Source organism: Streptopelia decaocto, assembly GCF_964273445.1.
Source record: "Streptopelia decaocto genome assembly, chromosome: 3".
Taxonomy (NCBI): Eukaryota; Metazoa; Chordata; class Aves; order Columbiformes; family Columbidae; genus Streptopelia; species Streptopelia decaocto.
The window spans coordinates 94787583-94809196 of record NC_138656.1 but is presented as its reverse complement, the minus strand read 5'-3'; the positions used below and the strand labels follow the sequence as shown (position 1 = coordinate 94809196).

The window sequence follows — 21614 nt, the reverse complement described above, 5'->3', positions numbered from 1 at the left end:
TGAGCCGTAAAGGCTATACTACTCTATGCAAGTGGTACAAGGCTCTGAAAAAGTTCTGGGAAATACTTTCCATTATTCCGTCTCATTAAGCTATTTCCTTTCTTTCTTCCCCTCTCTCTGTATCTTCCAAATTGTTTATTTTTTCAAATACTTGCCTGTGCTATGTTCATTCTCTTGGCTGCTCTGTCCTGAAGTAAAACAGCCCACTCCTTTGCCAGCTATTTCCCTTTGTCTTGCTACGTTACTAAAAGAAGACTTGCTGGCATGCTCCTCCCTGACCAGCTACCCAGAACAGAAGCGTTAGTCAGAAAGAGAACTCATTGATTCAGCTGCAGCTTCTTTTTACCACAGAGCTATGTACTGCCACAGCTACCTTCTCTGGGGCTCAGTACACTATATGTTATGCTTGCAGCCTCTCTACACAGAGTGTGAGGAAAAGGCTGCATCTGCTTGACTCGCCCATTTTACTTCAGTGTCCTGGTTCCCACACGGTGTGTGTGTTGGCTCTGCCTGTTCTCTCTGTGGTGAGCCAAGTGGTCCCGCAAGAGGAAATTCAAGAAAAGAATAATCTGCTCCAGGGTCTGTTCCCTGGAGCTGCATTAAAATGTACCAAATTTGTCCCTCCCTACTTGGGACACTCCTTTGGTATTATACCAAGGAAATAATGTACCCTCAAACTTTGTTATGATATGCCCCAGTGTATAAAGCACAAACTATTTACTTATGCTATAATGAAACCCAGAAGCTGCAAGCCTTGCACACTGAGGGACAAGTCAGCACAAGCTAGTTAGCCCAGTGGCCAGAATACTCTCCCCTGTGGTCCTCTAAGACACAAACCTCTTTATTCAATTTAGGAAACAAAAAACGTACAAAACCAGAGAGATGCTGCCAACCAAGAGAGAATGCTGAGCACAGCAATGATCTTAAATCTTGTTCCTCTGTCAAGTTTTGATGCCAAAGCTGGCTTTGTCAAAAGAGACCTGTTTTTACTTAGAAACTAGAATTAGAAATCCTATCTCATCAGTAGAATTCTTCAACTGTATTTTAAGAAAGTTAATGTAGTGCAACCTTTAGCTTCTAGCCACAGCCACCAGTAGTTCTACAAATGCCTGTCTATAAGACTGTGGTCACTAAAGCATCAAAAGGGGGAGAAAATAGCACACTTCCCTTCTCAGACTGAGAACATTCAAGACAACTGGTCTCATTTTTCATGAGAATACCCTGCCGTTTTACAGGAGACATCTCAGAGTAGATCTGGGCTCCAAGCAGAAACACCAAAGAAGCTCTAGCCTTCAGGGGCACGGTAAAGTCACACATGGAAAAATAAGGGGCCCTTGGGCATATCTCAGGTCATGCAGTAGCTGATGGACTGTAGCAGCAGTGCAGTTTTGGAGTTTTGAGATCAGTTCTGACTGTACCTTGCCTATACTTCAAAATCAAGGTGACCAAAAAGGACTGTGACAGACTGAAACCTGGGGACATTCTTCTCAGCAGCTTAGAGATGGCCAAAGAGAGACGGGCAGGATTCATGGAGATGCTCCTCTGAGTAAGGAGGGAGACATAAGGGCTAATGAGGCATCCTTGGGCTGCAGAGAGCAGGGAATTGCTCAGGAAGAATCAGTATTGTCTCAGCAGCTGCAGTGCTATTACAGGCATAAACCACAGAGCCTTCTCTATGTACATTAAAATGCTGTAATTAATATTTTTCAAGGGAACAAACAGAGTACTTACCTGTATTTATGAATGATGGCATTAAATAACCTTCCATCACGCCAGCAGGTAGTGAAATTTTCACAATGGATTCCAGCATAACCCTCAGTTGTCTGCTGTGACCACAGGAGCAGCCTCTCTTTAGCAGACATGTCCTCTGACTCTCCAGTAACATGGATATCAGATATCTAAAATACAGTTAATATAAATGTTACAATTATATTTAACACATAATAATGTTTAAAATATTGCAGAAAACCACTCTGCATTGTTGAAGAATTTTCTGTCCAGTACCTGTATACATAAATATTTTTATTATTAGTCACTGTATTAATACTCCTTCATGTCACATCCTTACACACTCTTAGTGTCCTCAATGGGAACTACAAAATTCATAGCTTCACAATTTTCTTAAGTTAGCTAGTTATCAGTCTCTTAATTTCTGGAGACAATGTAATACTATTAAATGATGAAAAATACTTAATATGTCTATTTTATGTTGATAATTTGAATAATACACTATTTTATGTATTACACCTATTATACATAAATGTTATATAATTACATTTACATATGACATTTTAATACGTATATATTCACAACTTATGTAATAGTGATATTCATATTACACCTATTTTATTTTGCTGAAGTGTTTATCTTCTTTTAAAATAGGTTAAATCGTAATATAAGCTGTTCTGGAATTCAGTAACACAACAGTCATTTACAGTGAAAACTGACAATAATGGGTTTAGAATAAAATTCTCTGAGAAGCATTTCAGGAATGACTGAAAGGCTGAAGGATGATACACAACAATTTTTCCTGATATTTGTTTTTAATTTATCTAAGCATCATCAACTTCATGTCAGACAAAGAAGGAAAGCGTTGTGAAGATGACATACAAGTACTACTTTCTAGTACCTTAAATTCTCCCTTAATGAAGTTCAGTCAGTTTGCTTAGAAAACTATCACTGTATGAATATGAAGCAGACATTTCCCTAATCTGCACGTGTACTGTTTGCACCTTATGTGATAGAAACTGTATTGAATGTGTATCTGAAATGCAAGATATAACAAAGAGAAGACATGCCTTGAAGAAGTGATATCACAGGTTGTCTTTCTTCTAAGTGGCCACCTTTCCCCACTTATTCTAACAGCAGATGGTATAAGATGTTATTATGAAGAAGACTAAGAACCCAAGTACCAACAGGCATTGCACAAGGACCCAAGTACTGCAGCTCAGACATTATGAAAAGCAGGCTGAAGGGCTTGGGCAGAGACAAGAGGGCTTGAGACAAGGCCAAGATTTGTGGGTGGACATCACGCACCCCCGTGAGCCCACCAGGAAGAGGCCCCACAGCGCAAGCCTACAGCAGCCCTGTGGCGAGAACACCGATCTGCTGTGACTTTGGAGGCAGCGTGAGGCCAGGGCTGAGGGCAGGTTTGCCCACAGACAGCTCTGGGGGAGAGGTAAGTGCTGAGTTAGCTCCTGAAGAGGCTTTATTCCAGAGCTGTGACAATTCCAGCAAACCTGTTCTAGTGTAAACCAGAGAGCTATGTTCATGAGGTCAGATCAGTCAGTCATAATGATGCCTCCTGGCCTTGAAACCTCTGCACACAAAGGTATCTTCTGCCTGGGATCTTCCTGGGGGAATTCAGACAGGCTAGGCTGGGAATTTCGTGTTTTTCTGATGTTAAAGCCACACAAAACACAGTGCCAGGAACAAAGAGATGTAGCTTTCCTACCAATGCTGCCATGTCACTGCCTGACAGGAGGTGGTGGGCAGCACCAGCAACTGGGGGACTAAGGAAGAGCCTTGGGCTGCCAGGGCAACACAGCTGCTGCAGCGCCCTCTGCAGCTTCTGCTTAACCACCTCTCACACTTCCAGGGGACAATGAGCATTTACGGACATAGAGCAAACATGAGTAAATTTACGCAGGGAACAAATTAATTTACTATGCAAGTATTCACAAAACAGCACATTGTGAAAGCAGTTCTTCAGATTCTTATCACAGGCCATCAAATCCAGTGGCTCTAGGTAAGGGAAAGATAGAGGCACTGATACTAGAAAGTGGAGCAGTTTTAACTGTTCACCTAGCCCATAAACACCTCAGAGATCTGACAGCATTTTTTGCATCCTATTGTCTCCAGCTTCAACATTGCACATTTTAAAGAAAAATCAAAGAGAGAGAGAGAAAAAAATATATCTTTTTTTTGTTTAAGACACTGAAGAGAACCACATGTAGCTGTGATGGCTTATAAATTTCTAGGTATCAAAATCCTGTAAGGAGTATTTACTACATGAAATCACACAAAATACAGATGGTATGAGTCCTGCATGTGAAGACAACAGGGAATCCAATGTGGCAAAAGACCAACTTAAAATCAGTCTGAAAATTTTCTTGTAAAAAAACTAGGGAACTCATCTGTAGCGTAAGATTTCCTTTCAGTGGGTTACCTTTATTCTTTGGTATTTCGAAGCAAGAAAGCAAACTAAATATTTTTTCAGTAGCTTTAGTTTCTATTCATCACAGAACAACTAGACCACAATATAAACGCAGTCAACCATTTACCACTTATCCGGACAATGCTTTTGAAAGAGACTATGTCATCTGGAAGTGCTGGATGTCTAGCAGAAAAACCCCTCCAAACCTATACATTTTTCCCTGTCATTTTCAGTAAGTCTTCTGTGTATAATCCTCAAGTATCACATTTTAAAATATATTCTAACTCAGCAATCCAGCAATGTAATTTGCTAATGGCCATTCCTTACTGCTAGGTTGAAACCTTTAGCCTCCAGCACGGCTCATTGCCTGGCAATGGCTGTGTACATTTCAGACTGCGGGGTGCAAACGCAGCATATTTGAGGGCACAGTAGATTCCTCTGGCAACAAGCATTTTCAGACATCAAGGCAACTTCTGAAGGTCCTACTTGTATCTGTTGTTACATACAAGCAACATTGGTAGCTATGTACACAAACACAAGGAGAATATTTCTTACTCTGAGCTTGACCACTAGGCAAGCTTGCAATCCAAGTTTTGGATGGCTAAAACATGAATTTACCTCATTACCCAAAGATTAACAGCATTTTCAATCCAAAAATCTTCCAAGCACCATTCAGCATCCTAGTTGGTGTTGTGGTTTAACCCCAGCTGGCAACCAAGCCCCAACACAGCTGCTCGTTCACTCCCCCACAATGGGACGGGGGAGTGAATTGTAAGAGCAAAACTGAGAAAACTCGTGGACTGAGACAAAGATTAACAGGTAGAACAAAAGCTGCACAGGCAAGCAAAGCAAAACATTCATTCACTACTTCCCATCGACAGGCAGGTGTTCAGGCACCTCCAGGACAGCAGGGCCAGGGCTCCATCCCACATAACAGTTACTTCAGAAGACAAACACCATTAACACCGAATGTCCCTCCTTCCTCTTCTCCCAGTTTCATATGCTAATCATGACATCATTTGGTGTGAAATATCCCTTTGGTCAGTTGGAGTCAGCTGTCCCCGCCGTGTCCTCTCCCAAATTCTTGTGCACCCCCAGCCCACTCGCTGGTGGGGTGGTGTGAGGAGCAGAAAAGGCCTTGACTCAGTGTAAGCACTGCTCAGCAGTGAGGAAAACATCCCTGTATAATCAACATTGTTTCTAGCACATATCCAAAACATAGCCCCACACTGGCTCATACGAATAAAATTAACTGTATCTCAGCCAAAACCAGCACAGTTGGTCATCTGAAGAAAAAGGAGTAGACTAGACTGGGTTTAAAAACTGAAGTTGCTTTTCACTCGTGGAGGTAGCCTATTTCAGTGCTGGTTAAGGAACACTAACATTAGCCTGAGACCTGAAACAGGCTGAGCACTTCTGTTCTCTAAATAAAGTATTTCAGATTTCAAGGCTAAGATTTCACACTTTTTCCTAAACACGAAGTTCATATTCAAAAAGTATAAAAATACACTGAAGGAAATGGTGATTCAAAGAGCTGTATTTTATTACACTTACAAATATGAGCTCTACTTCGCAAGATGCCCCGTTAACTTGGAACTACTTAACAAGTAAAATATGACCCCCACAAAATAAGGTGTCAGAGGGAGAGAGAGCATATCTTTCCTTTGATAACTTCATAAGGACAATATAGATACTCATCTACTAACTATACACCATCAATATTTAAAACATCACTTGCCACAACAAAGAAAAATAAGGACTACTGAATTAGGAATACTAAAACTGAAAATAAGGGCAATCAAACCTTGCACTGTTCAGATTTTGGGCTTCAAAGCAGTTTGTGTGAAACTTTCATTCTTATACCCCACAAACCTGTAATTTACCCACTATTATTAGTTACTAGAGGACATTTGTTCCTTGAGTATGGAACAAATTATTGAGTTTGCATGAGTTTGAACAGTTGTTTGCTAGAGATCCAGTTTTCCAAATTATCTCAAAGCATATGAATTATAAGGTATGCAACAAAAAGAGACTCAAGTAATTCTCTGCACAGCCCTAACATTTCAGGTTCAAAGTCTTAATTGGCACTAAATACTCTATTTGTTGCTTCTAACTGGGAGAACTAGTCCACTTCTGCTACTGCACGTGTTTTTTCTCTGCCTGTAAGTTTTCTCTGCATCATAAAGTATACAAAATCCATACACCAAAAACCTTCAAAGTCTTCGCAGTGATTTCAGTGATGCAGTTTTGAGTCCAAAGAGCAGATCAGATCAGAGAACACTTTCCAAAAGAGATCAACAGTGCTGCTGGATATCTGTGGCTGATTTTTTACAGTGCAAACAGAAGAAGACTTTATAGTAAGCAAGGAGTATTCCCTCCGATTCCATCTTATCCCAAATGTTTTGAAGCAAGTCCAAACTTGACATAATGTACTTAAATGCACAAAAGTACATAATAAGCTAGAGATGTATGATGTATAATGAAATATATTCTGATGTCAGCTAGCCTTACACCAGAAAAGTCTGAAGAACACAAAGAAATAAAAGAGAATATGCTAATATGGATAGATTTTGAAATGCTATTTTCCACCTAAGCTAAATAGTTACGTGTTGTGTTTGAAAAGGATTGTTGACAACATGTTAAGGGAAGTATAGTTATAGGAATGGAATTTGAACTTGCATGTGATCACAAGAAGTCATCTCCCCTGACGCTACACTTGGACTTTGTGAGTTTCCATTTGGCCATAAATTCAAATGCTCCGATTCAGCTCTCACAAGGCTCTGTGGAGCTGCGAGTCCAGCTTTGGGCAACACCCTTCAAAAAATACTGCATCAGTTGGAGCAGATCAAAAGAGAAAAACAAGAACAACAAAGATCTAAAAATACACGACCTGTTAGGAAAGATTGAAAAATTAGGTTTATTTAAAGTGGGAAAAACTGAGGGGAGATGTGACAACAGTCTTCAAATAAATAAAATGCTGCTGCAAAAAAAGGTAACAAATCAACTCTTCTGGCAACGAGAAGAGAACTAATGAGTTAAAAATGAGCATACTTGTTTTCAGCTAAAACCAGTTTTTAATAAAAAAGACGGATGAGCACTAGAATAATTACTCAGGAAGCATGTGAAACCACCAATAAGGCAGACACAGAAGAACAAGTATCAGTCAAGAACAGTCTTCATTAAATTATTGTGCCTTCACGTACAGAGATGACCCAGATGACCTGTCCAGAACCTTTGCAGCCATGGCTTTGTAGTTCCATCAATGATTACAGATCTCCTTCACCAGCATTTAAGGTGGATTACGTCTGCCTCTTGTGAATATTACAAGGAAGTAAACAATACTGTGCCAATAAAGCAAAACTGACTTTTGCACCTTTACTGTGCTAATCACATTCCAGAAGAGCAACCGGCATCTCTTCCTCCCTTAACTGTACTATATGAATAGATAATACAAGACTATATGATGGTGAACATAGGTGGAAGTTGTCTTGTTATCTTACAATTATTTCCAATAATAACTGAAATAATAAACATATCACTATTTAGCCAGAAGTATTCTGCTGAATATGCAGGTTACAAATATTCTACATTTATTATATAAAAGCAAGTGTATTGCCTTCAACCTGACTCAAATATGCATTGTTTTTCCTTTTTGTTGTTGTTTTTGTTGTGTTTTTTTTTTCTTGCAGATTATTATCAGTACTATAGATAAGAAATCCACTGTATCAGACACTATGTAGATGCATGGCAAAAAAACAGCTGAGGAACTTGCAGCCAAGACAATAGCTGAATACTGGAAGTAGATTAGTTATTCTCTTCACATATTAGAATTTTTTTTTCTAGAAAACATGTACATCCATAAACCAGAACTGAAACTACCACAAACTAGACTGGAAGAATAGTGATTGATAACGTGATACACAGAAGTCATTGGTTGTGACAGAAGCTGACAACCACCAAACACTGGTGGTAAAACCAGCTGGTAGCTATTTTTTGCTGATAGTGGATGAAAACCATGGCTTGTTTCAATACGGGAGACATCAAATATCATGGCAGCAGTATCTCCTGTATAGAAGCCAAAACTACAGCCTTGATTTTCTACTCTACCTGCATTGTGCTAAAACATCACTGAGAAGGGCTCTGCTGCAGGAAACCTCCTTCAGTCTCGATTCACAACTTCTTGACCTTAGTGCAAACTGCCATCTGCTCTAGGACAGCTGCGAGTCACAACAGTATCAGAGCGTATCTTGCTCAAGGAAGTCATGTTCCTGCATTAGGAGCAAAGGGCTGCAGAAATGAGGCTCCATCAGAGAGTAAAAAAAGATTTTCTCAAAGCTACTAGTGAGCAGTCAGGAACGAAGCTTCACAACGCCCCGCTTACCTTCATTTTACAAATAGGAAAACAGAGGTACTGAGGTAGCATGTATTTGAACATGAAAACGTAACTGGTTTACATGCATAAGAACACATACCACAGAAAGAAACTTAAGGGATGTATTCCAGTAGTGGGGACTAAGCCATTTCAGAGGGTAAAACGTTACAGTGCAAATTAGCCAGCTGTACCAATGAGTTTCCTCTGTATGTCTGTCTCTGAGTTTGAAAAGCTACCACACTGTCAAATATCAGCCACATTTGGGGCACTGTGGAAGCTGAGAGTACATTACAGCATGAATAAGTTGACACGGTGAGTAGAGACTGCTGATCTCTGTAATTACAGTAAAGAAAATGGTAAAAACTGAGACTGGTAACTGCAAACCTTGTGTATCAGCTCAGGCTGATAACAAGAACTTGGCAGATAACTAACAGCTTCACTGTTTTATACTGAAATACAGGAGATGCAAATACTAATTTAGCTCTCAAAAGTAATCAAAAGGAAAGTGGTCATGACTTTGTAAAATAAGCTAGAGTCTGAAATCTTGTCTTCTTCCTTCATAGGTCAAAGCTAGGTGCTCTTAAAATTACTCATACTCGAAATCTTGGGTGGAGAAAGGGAGCTGAACTTGAAAACCAGACATTTCAGCAACTTGGGCATTTAGCTTGACATGTCAGCAGATTTCATATTTATCCCTTTACGCAGTGTTTTATCAATATCACCAGCACAGCCCTCAGTATTGATGTAGGTGCTCAACAAAAGCCTCATGTTTCCCCTCCTACTCCTGTGGTAACAAGGGTTGTATGCCTGGTTGGAGTAATAACTGCAGCAATATTAGAAGCTGTATTATTCTGATTATACAGAAAAAGCAGCCATGCTTGGCAGAACTGACAAGGCCTCATACTCTTTTACTCAGTAATGACGTTTTGTTCAAATCAAAGAACATCCCTAAGCTGTTCCTGAATTCCAGCTAAGATTAGAAGGGCAAAGATCTCCGTGTGTATTAGGAGGCTATTTGTACTAGTGTGTACTGTGTGATGTAATTTGGTGTGTTATCTGTATTTAAAAACTAAGCTCAGAAAAATATAATATGATTCCTGTTACAAAAGTAAATTATGTAAACAACAGAAGTGCAGTTGCTCTTTGCTGGAAAAAGTACCTTTGGCACAAGTCCATTCCCTCTGTTCACCCAACTCAAAGCTCAGACATCCATGTTGAGCAAGGGAAATCAGTTTTGGACCATTTGATTAAAACTTACAGATGACTGAGGCAAAACTGGTAATATGGACTGAATTGGTAAGCATGGATACCAACAGAAAAAAAAAATTGATTTCCTTCCAATATTCTGCAACTAACCTCATGCTTTGGTTTCTTTTATTGTAAAAGGAAAATAATCCTACCCTCAGAGGAAGACAGAATTTCAATAACTACTATTAATAGGTCATACAGACAGTTTGGGAGGAAAGAGCTTTTAAAAGAAGTGTAGAGAGTTATTAACATGATTTATGCTTACTTTTTCTATTTCAAGCTGCCTACATACTTCTATCTCTTCAGTTCCTATTGCCCATAACTGAAAAGAATTAGAAATATTCATTTCCTTGATACAAGGCCCAAAGGAATTACAAGACTGTCAAAAGTTGATGACATTTACTGCAGACATTAAATGTGAACTTAAACAACTCTCTAAAATTCACTCCACCTTCTAGAATCATTTTAACACGGAAATATTTTTCCTAAATTAGGAAATAAATCAGACTACAGACAGCAAAACAGCACAAGGATACATCAACACTCTGGAAGAACAGAGACATTACTTAACCTGTGGAAAAGATGAAGCAATATGTCCTGTCCTGTGACTACCTGTAGCATCACAGCAGGGGTAAAAGGCTTATATACAGCAAAGATATTTTTGTAACAGTAAAAATACTGTTCCAGTATTTATTCTTACTTAACTTTCAAATATTATACACTATGCCAAAATATTTACCTTGTTCCTGTTTGGTGGAATGCTAAATAATATATTTTCTTTAGACAACTGGGAAAACACAGCACCAGAGGAATAAAACCTGTTTTGTTCAAGCAGTGGATCACTCTTGCTTTCAGAAAGAAAGTGGTGCAGCTTTTCAGATTTACTGCTTCTTGGGACATCTTCAACAACTCTGCAAGAAGTTATGTTTAACCCAGTTTCATCACGTTGTCTACCTAAAATGTGGATAGCAGAATCCAAGCTGGCTGCTTTTCCATAACAAAGACCACTAGATTTCTTCAGGAATGCAAATTCTCTCCTTTTGTCATCCTCCAAGCATTTCCTCTTCCACATACAGTGTTTCTCTGAACTCCTCTTGCCTTGCTCCTTTAACCATGTCTCTGTTTCATCAGACTTGGAGAGCCTCTGATTATCACCAGGAAAACTGTCCTCACAAAGAGAATCACTCTTTGTTTCACCCAGTACAACTTTTGTTTTAGTAAGATCAGCTGAAAGGTCTGTACGCACGGGCAGAGCATTACCAGCCACTGTCACTCTCCGGAGGAAGGAATCAGCCAATTCCACACCCTTGGGATGTTTCTCAGTGTTTTCTGAAATCCCCACTTCATACTGGCTTCTTTCTTCATTTTCTTTAACCTGTACTGAATCTGGTCCCTCCTCGGTTGACTTCTTTCTCCTTTTTCTTCTGAAATATCTTCTTCCAGGGGAATGTTTAGCTGGACTTAACGGAGCTTTGGCGGGATCTAAACACTGTTCTTCCTTTTCAGCCCTTACACATCCACAGACATTCCCCATTTGGCTTTCGGTAACTCACAGTCGCACAGTCCCATTCATCCCGGTATATTTACATACACTTAAATCCTCCTCAGAAAGTTAAGAACTGCCATTTGAACTGTAATTTCTTCCAGACTTCACGTCCATCCTCCTCAGTACGTAGCCATTTTGCTTATGAGAAATGCACACGCAATAAACATTGTGGCAGGGTGCCCAGGCAGGGCCTGTGTCTGATTAGACACTGTGGCTTATTTCTGGCCACCAATCCTCTTAAATAAACATCACTGCTTCAGCGCTGGGCTGTAACGCTGATGGCCTTTCACAGAGATGACATAGCACTTATGAGTAACAGAAAATCCTCGCCTGCATTTTAACTTGCCATTTCATTTAGTAACTCGAGCAAGATAAAGCAGAAAAATATGCAGCAACCTTTGAAACTATTAGCTACACTCCAAATCCAAAAGTAAGCAGGGCAGCAAATAGCAGGGATTTAGCTAGCAGATTTGGTTTGCAATTCATGTTTTTATTACGTATCCAATGATCCACAGAAGGGAAGATTAAAGTGGAGGATCAGAGATCACTCTGACAGCTTGTTGAGGGTCAAATTTTTATTCGTATGTGGAGTTTTCATAGCAGCTGATGTGATTTTTCACTGATTTGCCAGCTATAAATAACCTGCTGTTTCACTACTATAATACAAGCATAACAGCTTGTTCAGGGCAGTGGTGCCATGTCCTGGGAGCTGGAACTTTGGAACAGATTTGAACCTTTTGTCAGATAAAGGTGAAACAAAACACAAGAGCCAGTCTGTCTAGAAACTGTCCACAAAGTTACAGTTTGTAAGAATGGAGCTTTATCCTCCTCCCATGCTCCTGTTCCGTAGGCATTTCTGTGTAGCTCTAAATAATAACATGTAAGCATCTAACCATGCCTGAAACTGGGTATAAATGTACACTACATTCAAATGCTAGTCTAATCACCAGCATACTTTGTTTGGAAAATATCTTTTCAATCTTCCACGTCATTTTTGTTACTGATATGCAAAACCTACTAAAACCAACACACATTAGCAGGGGTCGGTGTGTATGGTTCCTCATGCTGAGAAAGAACAGGCCAGTGACGTGCCAAGCACTATTAAGCATTACCATTGAGTTTTCCTTGGAAAGGAATTGCAATAATGAGACCCAGAGACTTTATCCCCAGAGGCCAGTTCCACTGAAGTATTCTATGAGATTTTACTGATGTCTGATTCATCTAGAATAAATAATACAACAAAGAAGTAGGATCAACTACAAAGAATTTCCAACAGAATTTTACAGCGTAACACTAAGGGGCTAGGAGGCTGTTAGAGAATACCCTGTACAGTGACAGACAGACAACTGCACACAGCCACAATACCAACATGTTCCTTTCCAAAGTCGATGCTTATGCCGTGACCACGCACTCTTTCATGGCCTCAGTTTGTGTTTGCATTTATAGTACACTTAACATACAGGTGCGGTTGTGACATTTGCTCCCTTTACTCACAGTACAAAGCTGTATTCTAGTCAGCTTAGAAAAGCGACTTTCAGTCACGGCCCAGAGGACTCACTGATTTAAAACAAATATCCACATGGGACTGAGTTGGGTCCTGACTTGTCCCCCCCCTTAATTAATAGAAAAGCACATTTTAGAAAAAGTCTTTGGAAATGACATTGCTGTGTTTGTACAAACAAATGGCTTTTACACTCGAAAATACGCCTCTGTTTCTCCTCTCTTACCAGAAGATTCAGGACTTTGCAGTGCAACAGACCAAGACTGATTTAATTACATACATGTATAGCTTCTGGCTTAATAATAGTATGTCTAATAATAACATATGGTACAATATATTATAATAATTATGAAATATTACATTATGCACTCATAAAAACAGACTTATTACGGCTACCTGATAAAGTAGAAATTATGTAAAAGGTTAAGGACAAGACTGCCCAGCATTTGAATGAAAAATTGCAAGTTCATGCAGTATTAATTCTCTGATCAAACACGTATTAAAGTAAATACAGACTGAGACAAGTACACTACCGATGTTGTTCTTCATCCACAAATTTTGTGGGACTTAAGAATTTGCTTTAAAATACTGCACATTTTTATTTTCCAGTGCAAGTGGCATACTTCAGTTAAGACACACAAGCACTGAGGTTTCTAAACAGTAATTCCATTAGACTGAGTTCTAATGGAGTATGATTTTGTATATACTTTTTTAAAAACTGTTTATGTGTTTAACAATCAGCACAATTCCATGTAATACTAAAGAGAAAACGTCCCTAAAGAATTCTCTGTTATTTCAAAACTCCTGTTAGAATTGGTGTCAATCTGTCATAAAAATTTCAAATAAAATCCAATTCAAGATAGGTCAGAAGAAACACATACTGTTATTTTATACCTGACAATCTGTGTCTTGTAATGTAATCGGTAATTTAGAAAGCCTCTGATTTTGCACATCCTATTTCATACATACCTTAAATCTAGCTTATTTTTTTTCTTAAGAGTAGGTAATTCACTTTTTCAGAAAATCAGGTGCCTCTGAAGTGGAATTTAAAAATTGCGGTAGCAAAATACAAGAATCAGTTCTGAACCACTGGTTATAAGCTCAGAGCTCCCAACAATCCTGGTTTACTGCTGCATATTCCAGGTCAATTTAGTTAAATGCAGATTATATCTGCAGCTATTAATTTCTAAATATTCTCTAGGAACAAATGCATTCCTAATAGGTCTCTACAGATTGTGGGTAGTATTTGTGCCTTTCTATCATCTTAGAAATAGCTAAGAAATATGTATTTTTGATACTTTATAAGCAATGTAGCAATACTGACCCCCTGTTCCCTGAGATAGCTATCACCTCTATATTAACAATTCTTTCTAGTGCTCCTTGTTTTTTCATTAACCAAAAAGTAACTTTATGGTCACTTTAACTTTGTAAGTTACTTATGCTCTTGAACCAACTAAAAGATCAAGGACAAAAGAACTGACAAATTGCATTTATGTCAGTTGTATTTTTTTAATATTAAAAACCTATACAAAATCATATTCCATGTTAAGGGAAGATGATAAATGACAATGTGAGTACCTAAAGGCAAAATAACCACTTTCAGCCAATTTAAATTCTATTACAGTTGTATCTTTGGTCTCAGCAAGGACAGAGACAGAGACAACAGGACTGAACTGGAAATTCAGAAAACAGAAGTTGAAATTCCCTCTAAGCCCTGTCTGTGAGCACAAAGAATGATGGCATTCTAAAGCACTAGAGGAGACTGCCCTGAAGGCAACGAGAACCACCAAGACATAGCAAAGACCTGACCGTACCAGCGGCTTTGTCTCACATACCTGAAAAGACTCAAATCAAAGCTCAGACTGGCTAAAGCCAAAGATCCAGATCATCACAGCTGTTAAAATACTATCATGGATTTCTTTGTTTGTTTGTGGTTTGTGTGTTTTTGTTAACAAAAGACCCAGAGATACAAATTTATACCCACCAATGCTAGAAAGTTTTAAGGAGAGATTAGCAAAAGACTTTTTCTGGCACATAAACCCTTAAGAAGTGTAACAAGAATAAAGGATTAGACCAACACTTGTCTGCAATTTGATCTGCCTTAGAGGCTGCTTAATCACAAACAAGAGGTTAACATTAAGACATGGCAAACAAAAGATTAACATCAAGATATTAAATAACTCATGCAGATCTGTATAAGTCTGCATTTAACCATAGATTTCTGTAACTTGTCAAGCACGACTGTGAAATGCATTATGCTCTTAACAAGAGATAGGTGTATTGCACATTAAAGTGCCAACATTGTTGAATATCTATTTGTTATTCCGCAAAATACTGAGACTATTCACCCTTTGTGCACTGCTAATTGATGCATTATCATTGGTTTCATATAGTTAGCAAACATCATAAAGGAAAGGTTTTTTCACTTTGCCAAATCAAACTACACCTGGTATCTTTTGTCCTAGAATAACATGATCAAGAGCCTACTAGGAATGCATTTCAGGTAGTTTTGGATTGAAGATCCCTTCCTCGTCTTGTTGTTGTTGATGCAGCACAGCAAAAGCAATGGAGGCCTTTGCATAAATGGCATGGTACTAAAACAGCACACCAGATCACCAGCACAGCCTGAAGATCACATGCAGAATGACAGAGATAAACATAAGCCAAAGAGAAAGTGAAAAGTAAAGCAGCACAAGATAAGAGAACACGGCAAAAAATAAAGGCTTGCCAGCACACAACATAACAAAGGTTATATTTGGAGCTATTTGAGCTGTCCTGGCAACCACTGCTCAAAATCTGAAAGAGCTGTTCACCTTTCAGGTACCACTGAGGTACCAAAAGTCAGGACCCTGAACAGGAAATGTTTTATACCCAGGGAGATAGCTTACTGAAAGAGGAAGTTATTCCTTGTTGATGGTTTTATGGGATTAAGGACAAAAAGAATCAAACGATGAGCTCGCTGTTCGTACATCTTATCCTGCTGCAGATATCCTGCTACTTGTAGAGATGAAGTCTAAATATGACTCTGCAACGAGCCTTAAAAGCTTTTTGTCCTTGCTGTGATTGAGATGAGTCCCAGAAATTCCAATAACTCCACACTCATTTTATGAGTCAGCATTTATTTTTATTGCTGAAGAATTTGGGAAGAGATAACTAGGAGCTCAGTTGAGGAATAAAATACAGGAAGAGCATACCCATCGTATGCTGAATGACAGGTCTGCTGCAATGGCTAATGACTGGGAATTGCAGCTCCCGGGTGGAATACAGCTTCCCCTATGACCACTTATCATCAGAGATTAGACAACTGGACACATAGCCCCATCTTTAGATCTTTGAGAAGATCAGACCTTGAACTGTTCTAGTTGTTTTAAAGCAGATTAAACTTCACTCCTCGTGAAGGGAGAAGGAGAGCAGGCAGCATCTCTCACATAGTGACTCCATCACAGATTTATCGGAAGAGAGCTGAAGCAGAGGAGGGTGCATGGGTCCCACAACATCCCATTATTCCTCTGCCTTCTGCATGTCATGTATTGGAATAGGACACCACAGCTGAGATGTCTCCTCCTCTGGCCACCCTGTACAAAGGCCACAACCTTCATGACCAACCCAAGAGTACTTCAAAATTACTACCTGCATTGCAGGCTCTGAACCCCTGACTGCAGTAAGGGCTATCGGGAACTTGAGAAACAGCTGCATAGTCATTTTTTATCTCATCCAAGTCATCTGCAAACAAATGCACCCTTCTTACCTTTTTGCCCAACACCAGCAGAAGTTGAACAGCTGATCTGCTGGACCAAGTGAACAGTCTCTAGACTGCACCCGGGTAGACTGATAAAGAAAGCATTTTGCTTGGTGGTTTATGGGGAGTCAGCAGCAAACAAAAAGTATTTGCTGGCTTACGAGAGAAAGACAAAGAGGTCACACATGCCCCAAGGAGGCATGAGAGAAAGCAGCCACCTGGCCAGAGGGGCTGGACTGCCCTGTAGCAAAAACAGTATCGACTGAAGCCTTGAAAAGCAGCATCCTACAAAGAGGCCTGACAGCAGGGAGCTAGGGAGGGTGGAAGGAAAAGTGTTTCACAGCAGTTCCTGAGGTGCAAAATTATGATGAAACTAAAACAGCCTATTGAATCATGACTTAAAAGCTCCAGAATTTTTTTAAGGTCTGAGTTTACAAAACCCTGCTCTTGGATGCCTTAAAGTTTGAAGTTTCAAGTTTTGTCTTTTTTTTTCCCCAAACCACTGCAAATTATTCCAAATATTTAACATTTGATAAATTAAAGAATGTTTGCAGTGGTTTGAAAATAAATTATGACAAATTTTCACAGAAATTATCTTACTAAAATTGTGGTTATTTACTGAGGCAAATTTCTGCTTTCATTCACAGTTGCTCATCTTCAGTGTCATCAGTGAAAATATACTGGGTGTTGAATGAGGAGTCCAATGAAGTATTAATTTGGACATTTATACATACAGCCTATAATTATACAAAATACTGCAATTTGATTGAGCATGTTCTACAGGTGCCAGGAAAACAACTTTACAATAGTTATTGCATTACGAAACTTAATTTTTAAAAAGCCACATATTATTAAAAGCATGTGAAATATTGAAAACTTGCCTAAATCCTAACAACATATATGCCTCAGAGATTTTCAATACACACAGGATTATTTTCTAACACACTCAATTCAATAAACCACCGGATTTCCCATTCCATCTTTTCTATATCTTATAAGTAATTACATGGGACACAGAAGAATGTACAATTTCTGGACTTGTGCAGCTGCAAAAGTGGAATAACTCCGTTATATTTATCTAATTATGGGTACCAAGTTACAAAGCCATAACCTTCTCTAGACATAATTCAGATGCAAGAGAAACATAATCCTCAAATGTGTATCATCTTTTATTTTTGTTCATCATGTCTTTCCCCTAAATCATTCCTAAATTCATTCCAATACTCAGAAGGATTTTCTGTTTTGAGGAAATATCCTCCAGATTAAGTGCCATGACTCAGAGAAACAAGTAGCCACAAACAACAGCCAAAAAAAAAATCCCTGCTATCTTGACTACCTCCCAGGCTGCAATGTTATTAGAATACACTTAAATGATGGAGTAGCAGCAGTAACATCACACAGCAAATAACTCCTTAGACTCACTGAGAAGTTAAACTACTTCTGCAAATGCTAGGAAAATTTAAGGCACAGTTCAGGTGTCTACATATACACGGTTACATACTGGCTATGTCTTGAAGAGCCCATTTTATCCAGTGGTGGCAAGATTTAAGTTTCCTAAATGTGACCTTCTAGAGCTCTTTGAGATACCCAGCTGTATCCCAACCAGCCTCCAGCTGCAGGTCTAGAAGAGCTTGGGTCTCTCACAGATCTGGTGTCTCATCAGAGAACCCCACACACATGTTCTGGATACTCTAGCACACCTCAGATGTCCCTCAAATGCCACCTGTCTTTAGGAAACTGAATCCAAAACCCTAGAGATCTAGTTAGTGTAATCAACGGACCTTGAACAGCTGTGTTTCATACCCTCAAATAGAGACATACGAAGACAGTTGATCAGCCATCTAGAACACGTGAGACACTTAAAACTGTCCAAGATATCTACATGAGGATAGCAGATACTGCATATTCTGCTGGATATGATGTGTCATCTCAGATCACAACAGCACTCAGCAGGTACCGTAGGCACCTACTGCAAGGGATCTGAATTGCTCCAGCAGCCTCACCCACCGTATTGACTTGCCCTGCACGTCTCTGACCTGTTGCTAAACTCGTTTACAACCATTTCAGATGCAGTTTATCCTGCCTGATCTGTCTCTTCCCAGATGATGATGGGTCTCCCATAAAACCTATGTCATGCTTCTCACACTCAGGTGGGTATCTCATAAATCTCCAAAACCACAGATGTTTACATTCAGTCAAATGGAGTGAGCCTCTAGTTGCTCGTTTACTGACTCACTCCCTAGGCTGTACTAGCTGTGTAGACTAAACCTCTGCCACTCAGATTAGCAGATTACAGGGACAATTTAGACACTTAATGCATATGAACACAGCTCCCCATAAGCACCTGGATTTAGGTGTCTTAACTTCAAACTGAATCTCACCATAGCTTTCCCAGTATCTATAGGATTACTCTATGCATAAACAGTCATTGCCATGAAGCTTCATCCCTTTGTGAAGATTCTCCTATTAGACTTTTCTGTTCAGTTTTTTCTCTCATTCAAAATCTAAATGAAGCCAAAAAAAAGTATGTGAGGTGTAAGCATGCACATTCTTTTGAACTTCCTTACACATTCTGAAGGCAAATCAGCCATAAAAGGGTGTCAATGACATTAAATTGCCATATACTTCAAAAGAAGTGAGGCACCGCTAAATGCCAGGGTAGTACAGATTAGCTCAGAGGGAGTCTCTTACATCACCTTACAAATCCCTCCTGCATTAGGAAAGTAACAGAAAATATTTTTTAAAAGTCCTGTTCTTCAGTTATTTCATAGTTATTAATGAGGCTTAATATTTAGTCCAAGAAAAACTATTCATTCTTAAAATTATTTTAACACCATTTTTTTAAGATATTATTTCAAAAAAAAATAAGAGCTGACAGGTCTGCAAGATCTGACTTGCACTGATAGATTAAGTTGGTAGTTACTGGGGGTCAGGACAGAGGGAAGTGTGTTTCAGCTGCAATTTAAATGCTTTACACATTTCATATGGAGCTGGATACCTTACAGGGGAAAAATCATTATCACACCAGTTCACCTGAATTACTTCATATAAATGTTTTTCCTTCTCATAGTGTCTTACAGCGATAACCAGTAACACAAACTTTCATCACTTCTTATAAGTACCCAAAATTGCGTCAGAAGTCCTGTGCTTCAGCTAGTGAGAAAAACTAACAATTTCATCCTGCAAAAACTTGTTCAGAAAGATAAAACATATATCAAGTCAAAAGTTAATTTCAACTAACAGCTTTTATTAGTAAGTTTTTAATAATCTTTATTTTTTAAAAAACATCAACATTCAATCACTACCTCAATCACTGTGAGTCATGCTTAAATGTTTAAGCCCAGCCTTCTTTCTCTGTATAACCATATGGGAGCAAAGACTCACACAACAGGGGAGGCTGAGGGAGCTTCAGGTGCTCACTAGTAGTGAGCAGTTAATGGTTCCTCTGCTACCCTGTGCACTGGCCTGGCCTAAACTGTGCACCCTGTTTAGACCATGGCCACATTGGCTCTATTCATATCTTCTGCTCCTCATTAGGATTTGCAGAAAGGCACAGTAGATCCTAGCAGCCGTTTTGCTTTGAGGGTTTTTTAAGAATTTTTTTTCCAGTCATAAAATCACTACATGATACTCCGAAGTGAATTGTGCTGCTTCTGTATGATCAAGTAATTTTCTGATCATTTAAAATGCCTGCACAACGGGGAGTTTATCACTAACAATGCTGCAGTCACTAAATGGGAATTATCTGTCATCTGAATTACATCATCTACAGTCAGGGCCATCGTGAAAGCCTCATTTTGAGGAGCAATTTAACACCACACACTGTAAGGCTGCATTATACTGTACACAATCCCACCAGTGTCCAACAACCAGAGTGCCACCTAGTGTGACCCGCCTGACCAGCGCTGGAGCCAAACACCAGTGCCCAAGTGTCAGGAACTGCTCAAAAAGGCTGAGCCGTGTTCACTAACATACTCATATCAGCAGAGAAACTCAGATTCAGAATTAAAAAAAATATTTTAGACCTTTTAATGTATTTTAATACTCATCAAAAGAAGTCTGCACAATAAAACAAGACTGGTTTGCCCAAGCACTGGAAGGAAAAACACCAACTTTTGTCTTTAATCATGTTCAAGCTATTAACCAAGCTATTTTTCTCTCACTCCAGACAGGAAATTAGCAAACAAACACCACCTTCAGATTCACTTCCCCTTACAAAATACAGCATGGAAACCTTCAAACACACATTAGAGAAGAGAGAGAATCTCTATTTTTGCACAGCCTCTGTCGAGTTCTAGGCTGACACATTTGTCTTAACTGTATGCAAGAATCTGACCAAAACATACCATCAAGCAAAACTGGACTTACCTGAAAGTGCAAAATTATGGTCCATATTAACCCCAAAGTTAATTTGGGATTCCCATCTGTTATGTCATCATTTCTAATGTTAACCAGTTTCACCTGCCATGGCAAAAGGAAAACACAGACAAAATTGAAACACATGTCACAAATGCATGCTGCATTACACAGATGCAACTATAAAGGACACATTACTCACTTCCCAAGTCCACTCTGTTGAGTTTTTTCAATTCTCAAGAGTGGAAAGGAATTGCATTCTGGCTGTAAGCAGCACACCAGGAATCACCCTGTCCCACCCACGCCGAGCTGAGAAGATGCCTCAGCTGTCACTACGCCAGCAGATCCGCTCCCTGTGCCAAATACCCTTCCGCTCAGCCCGTCTCAGAGGGGGAAACGACAATAAGAATACGATGAACTAGAACTGTGGTGTTATCAGTCTCAGGCAATGCTGAGACCTGGGAAGCTCTCACCACCTTTCTTCCCCACCATGTTCTCCTGCACCAAAGCAACAATTCAGCAGCAGGAGAACTGGCCTGCTATAATACAACAGCCTGGCTTGATAAAACCAGGAGTTTAGTGTCACATTTAAATAACCAATGGCTTAATAATCGCAGCAGTTACTATTGCTTCTTCCATTGTACTCATTGGCAATGCTACAAACATGAAATGGTTAACAGGATTAAAACAAAGGCT

At 39.3% G+C, this 21614-nt stretch overlaps 1 protein-coding gene across 19 annotated transcripts in view; it reads right to left on the bottom strand.

The window, feature by feature from the left end:
* The window catches only part of DST (dystonin), a 306806-nt gene that overhangs the window by 164530 nt on the left and 120662 nt on the right, over window positions 1-21614 (bottom strand). For 18 of the 19 annotated variants that reach the window (XR_014183507.1, XM_082047199.1, XM_082047216.1 and 15 more), the window contains 2 exons: window positions 20931-21023; window positions 1732-1898 (listed from right to left, as the gene is read on the bottom strand). Coding sequence is in view for 18 of the 19 variants with exons in the window: in XM_082047199.1 (XP_081903325.1) it covers window positions 1732-1898; window positions 20931-21023 (260 nt within the window). In the remaining variant the exon portion in view is untranslated. Of the gene's footprint in view, window positions 1-1731; window positions 1899-10515; window positions 11443-20930; window positions 21024-21614 lie in introns of those variants that run through there. The other variant, XM_082047217.1, reaches the window with a different exon arrangement.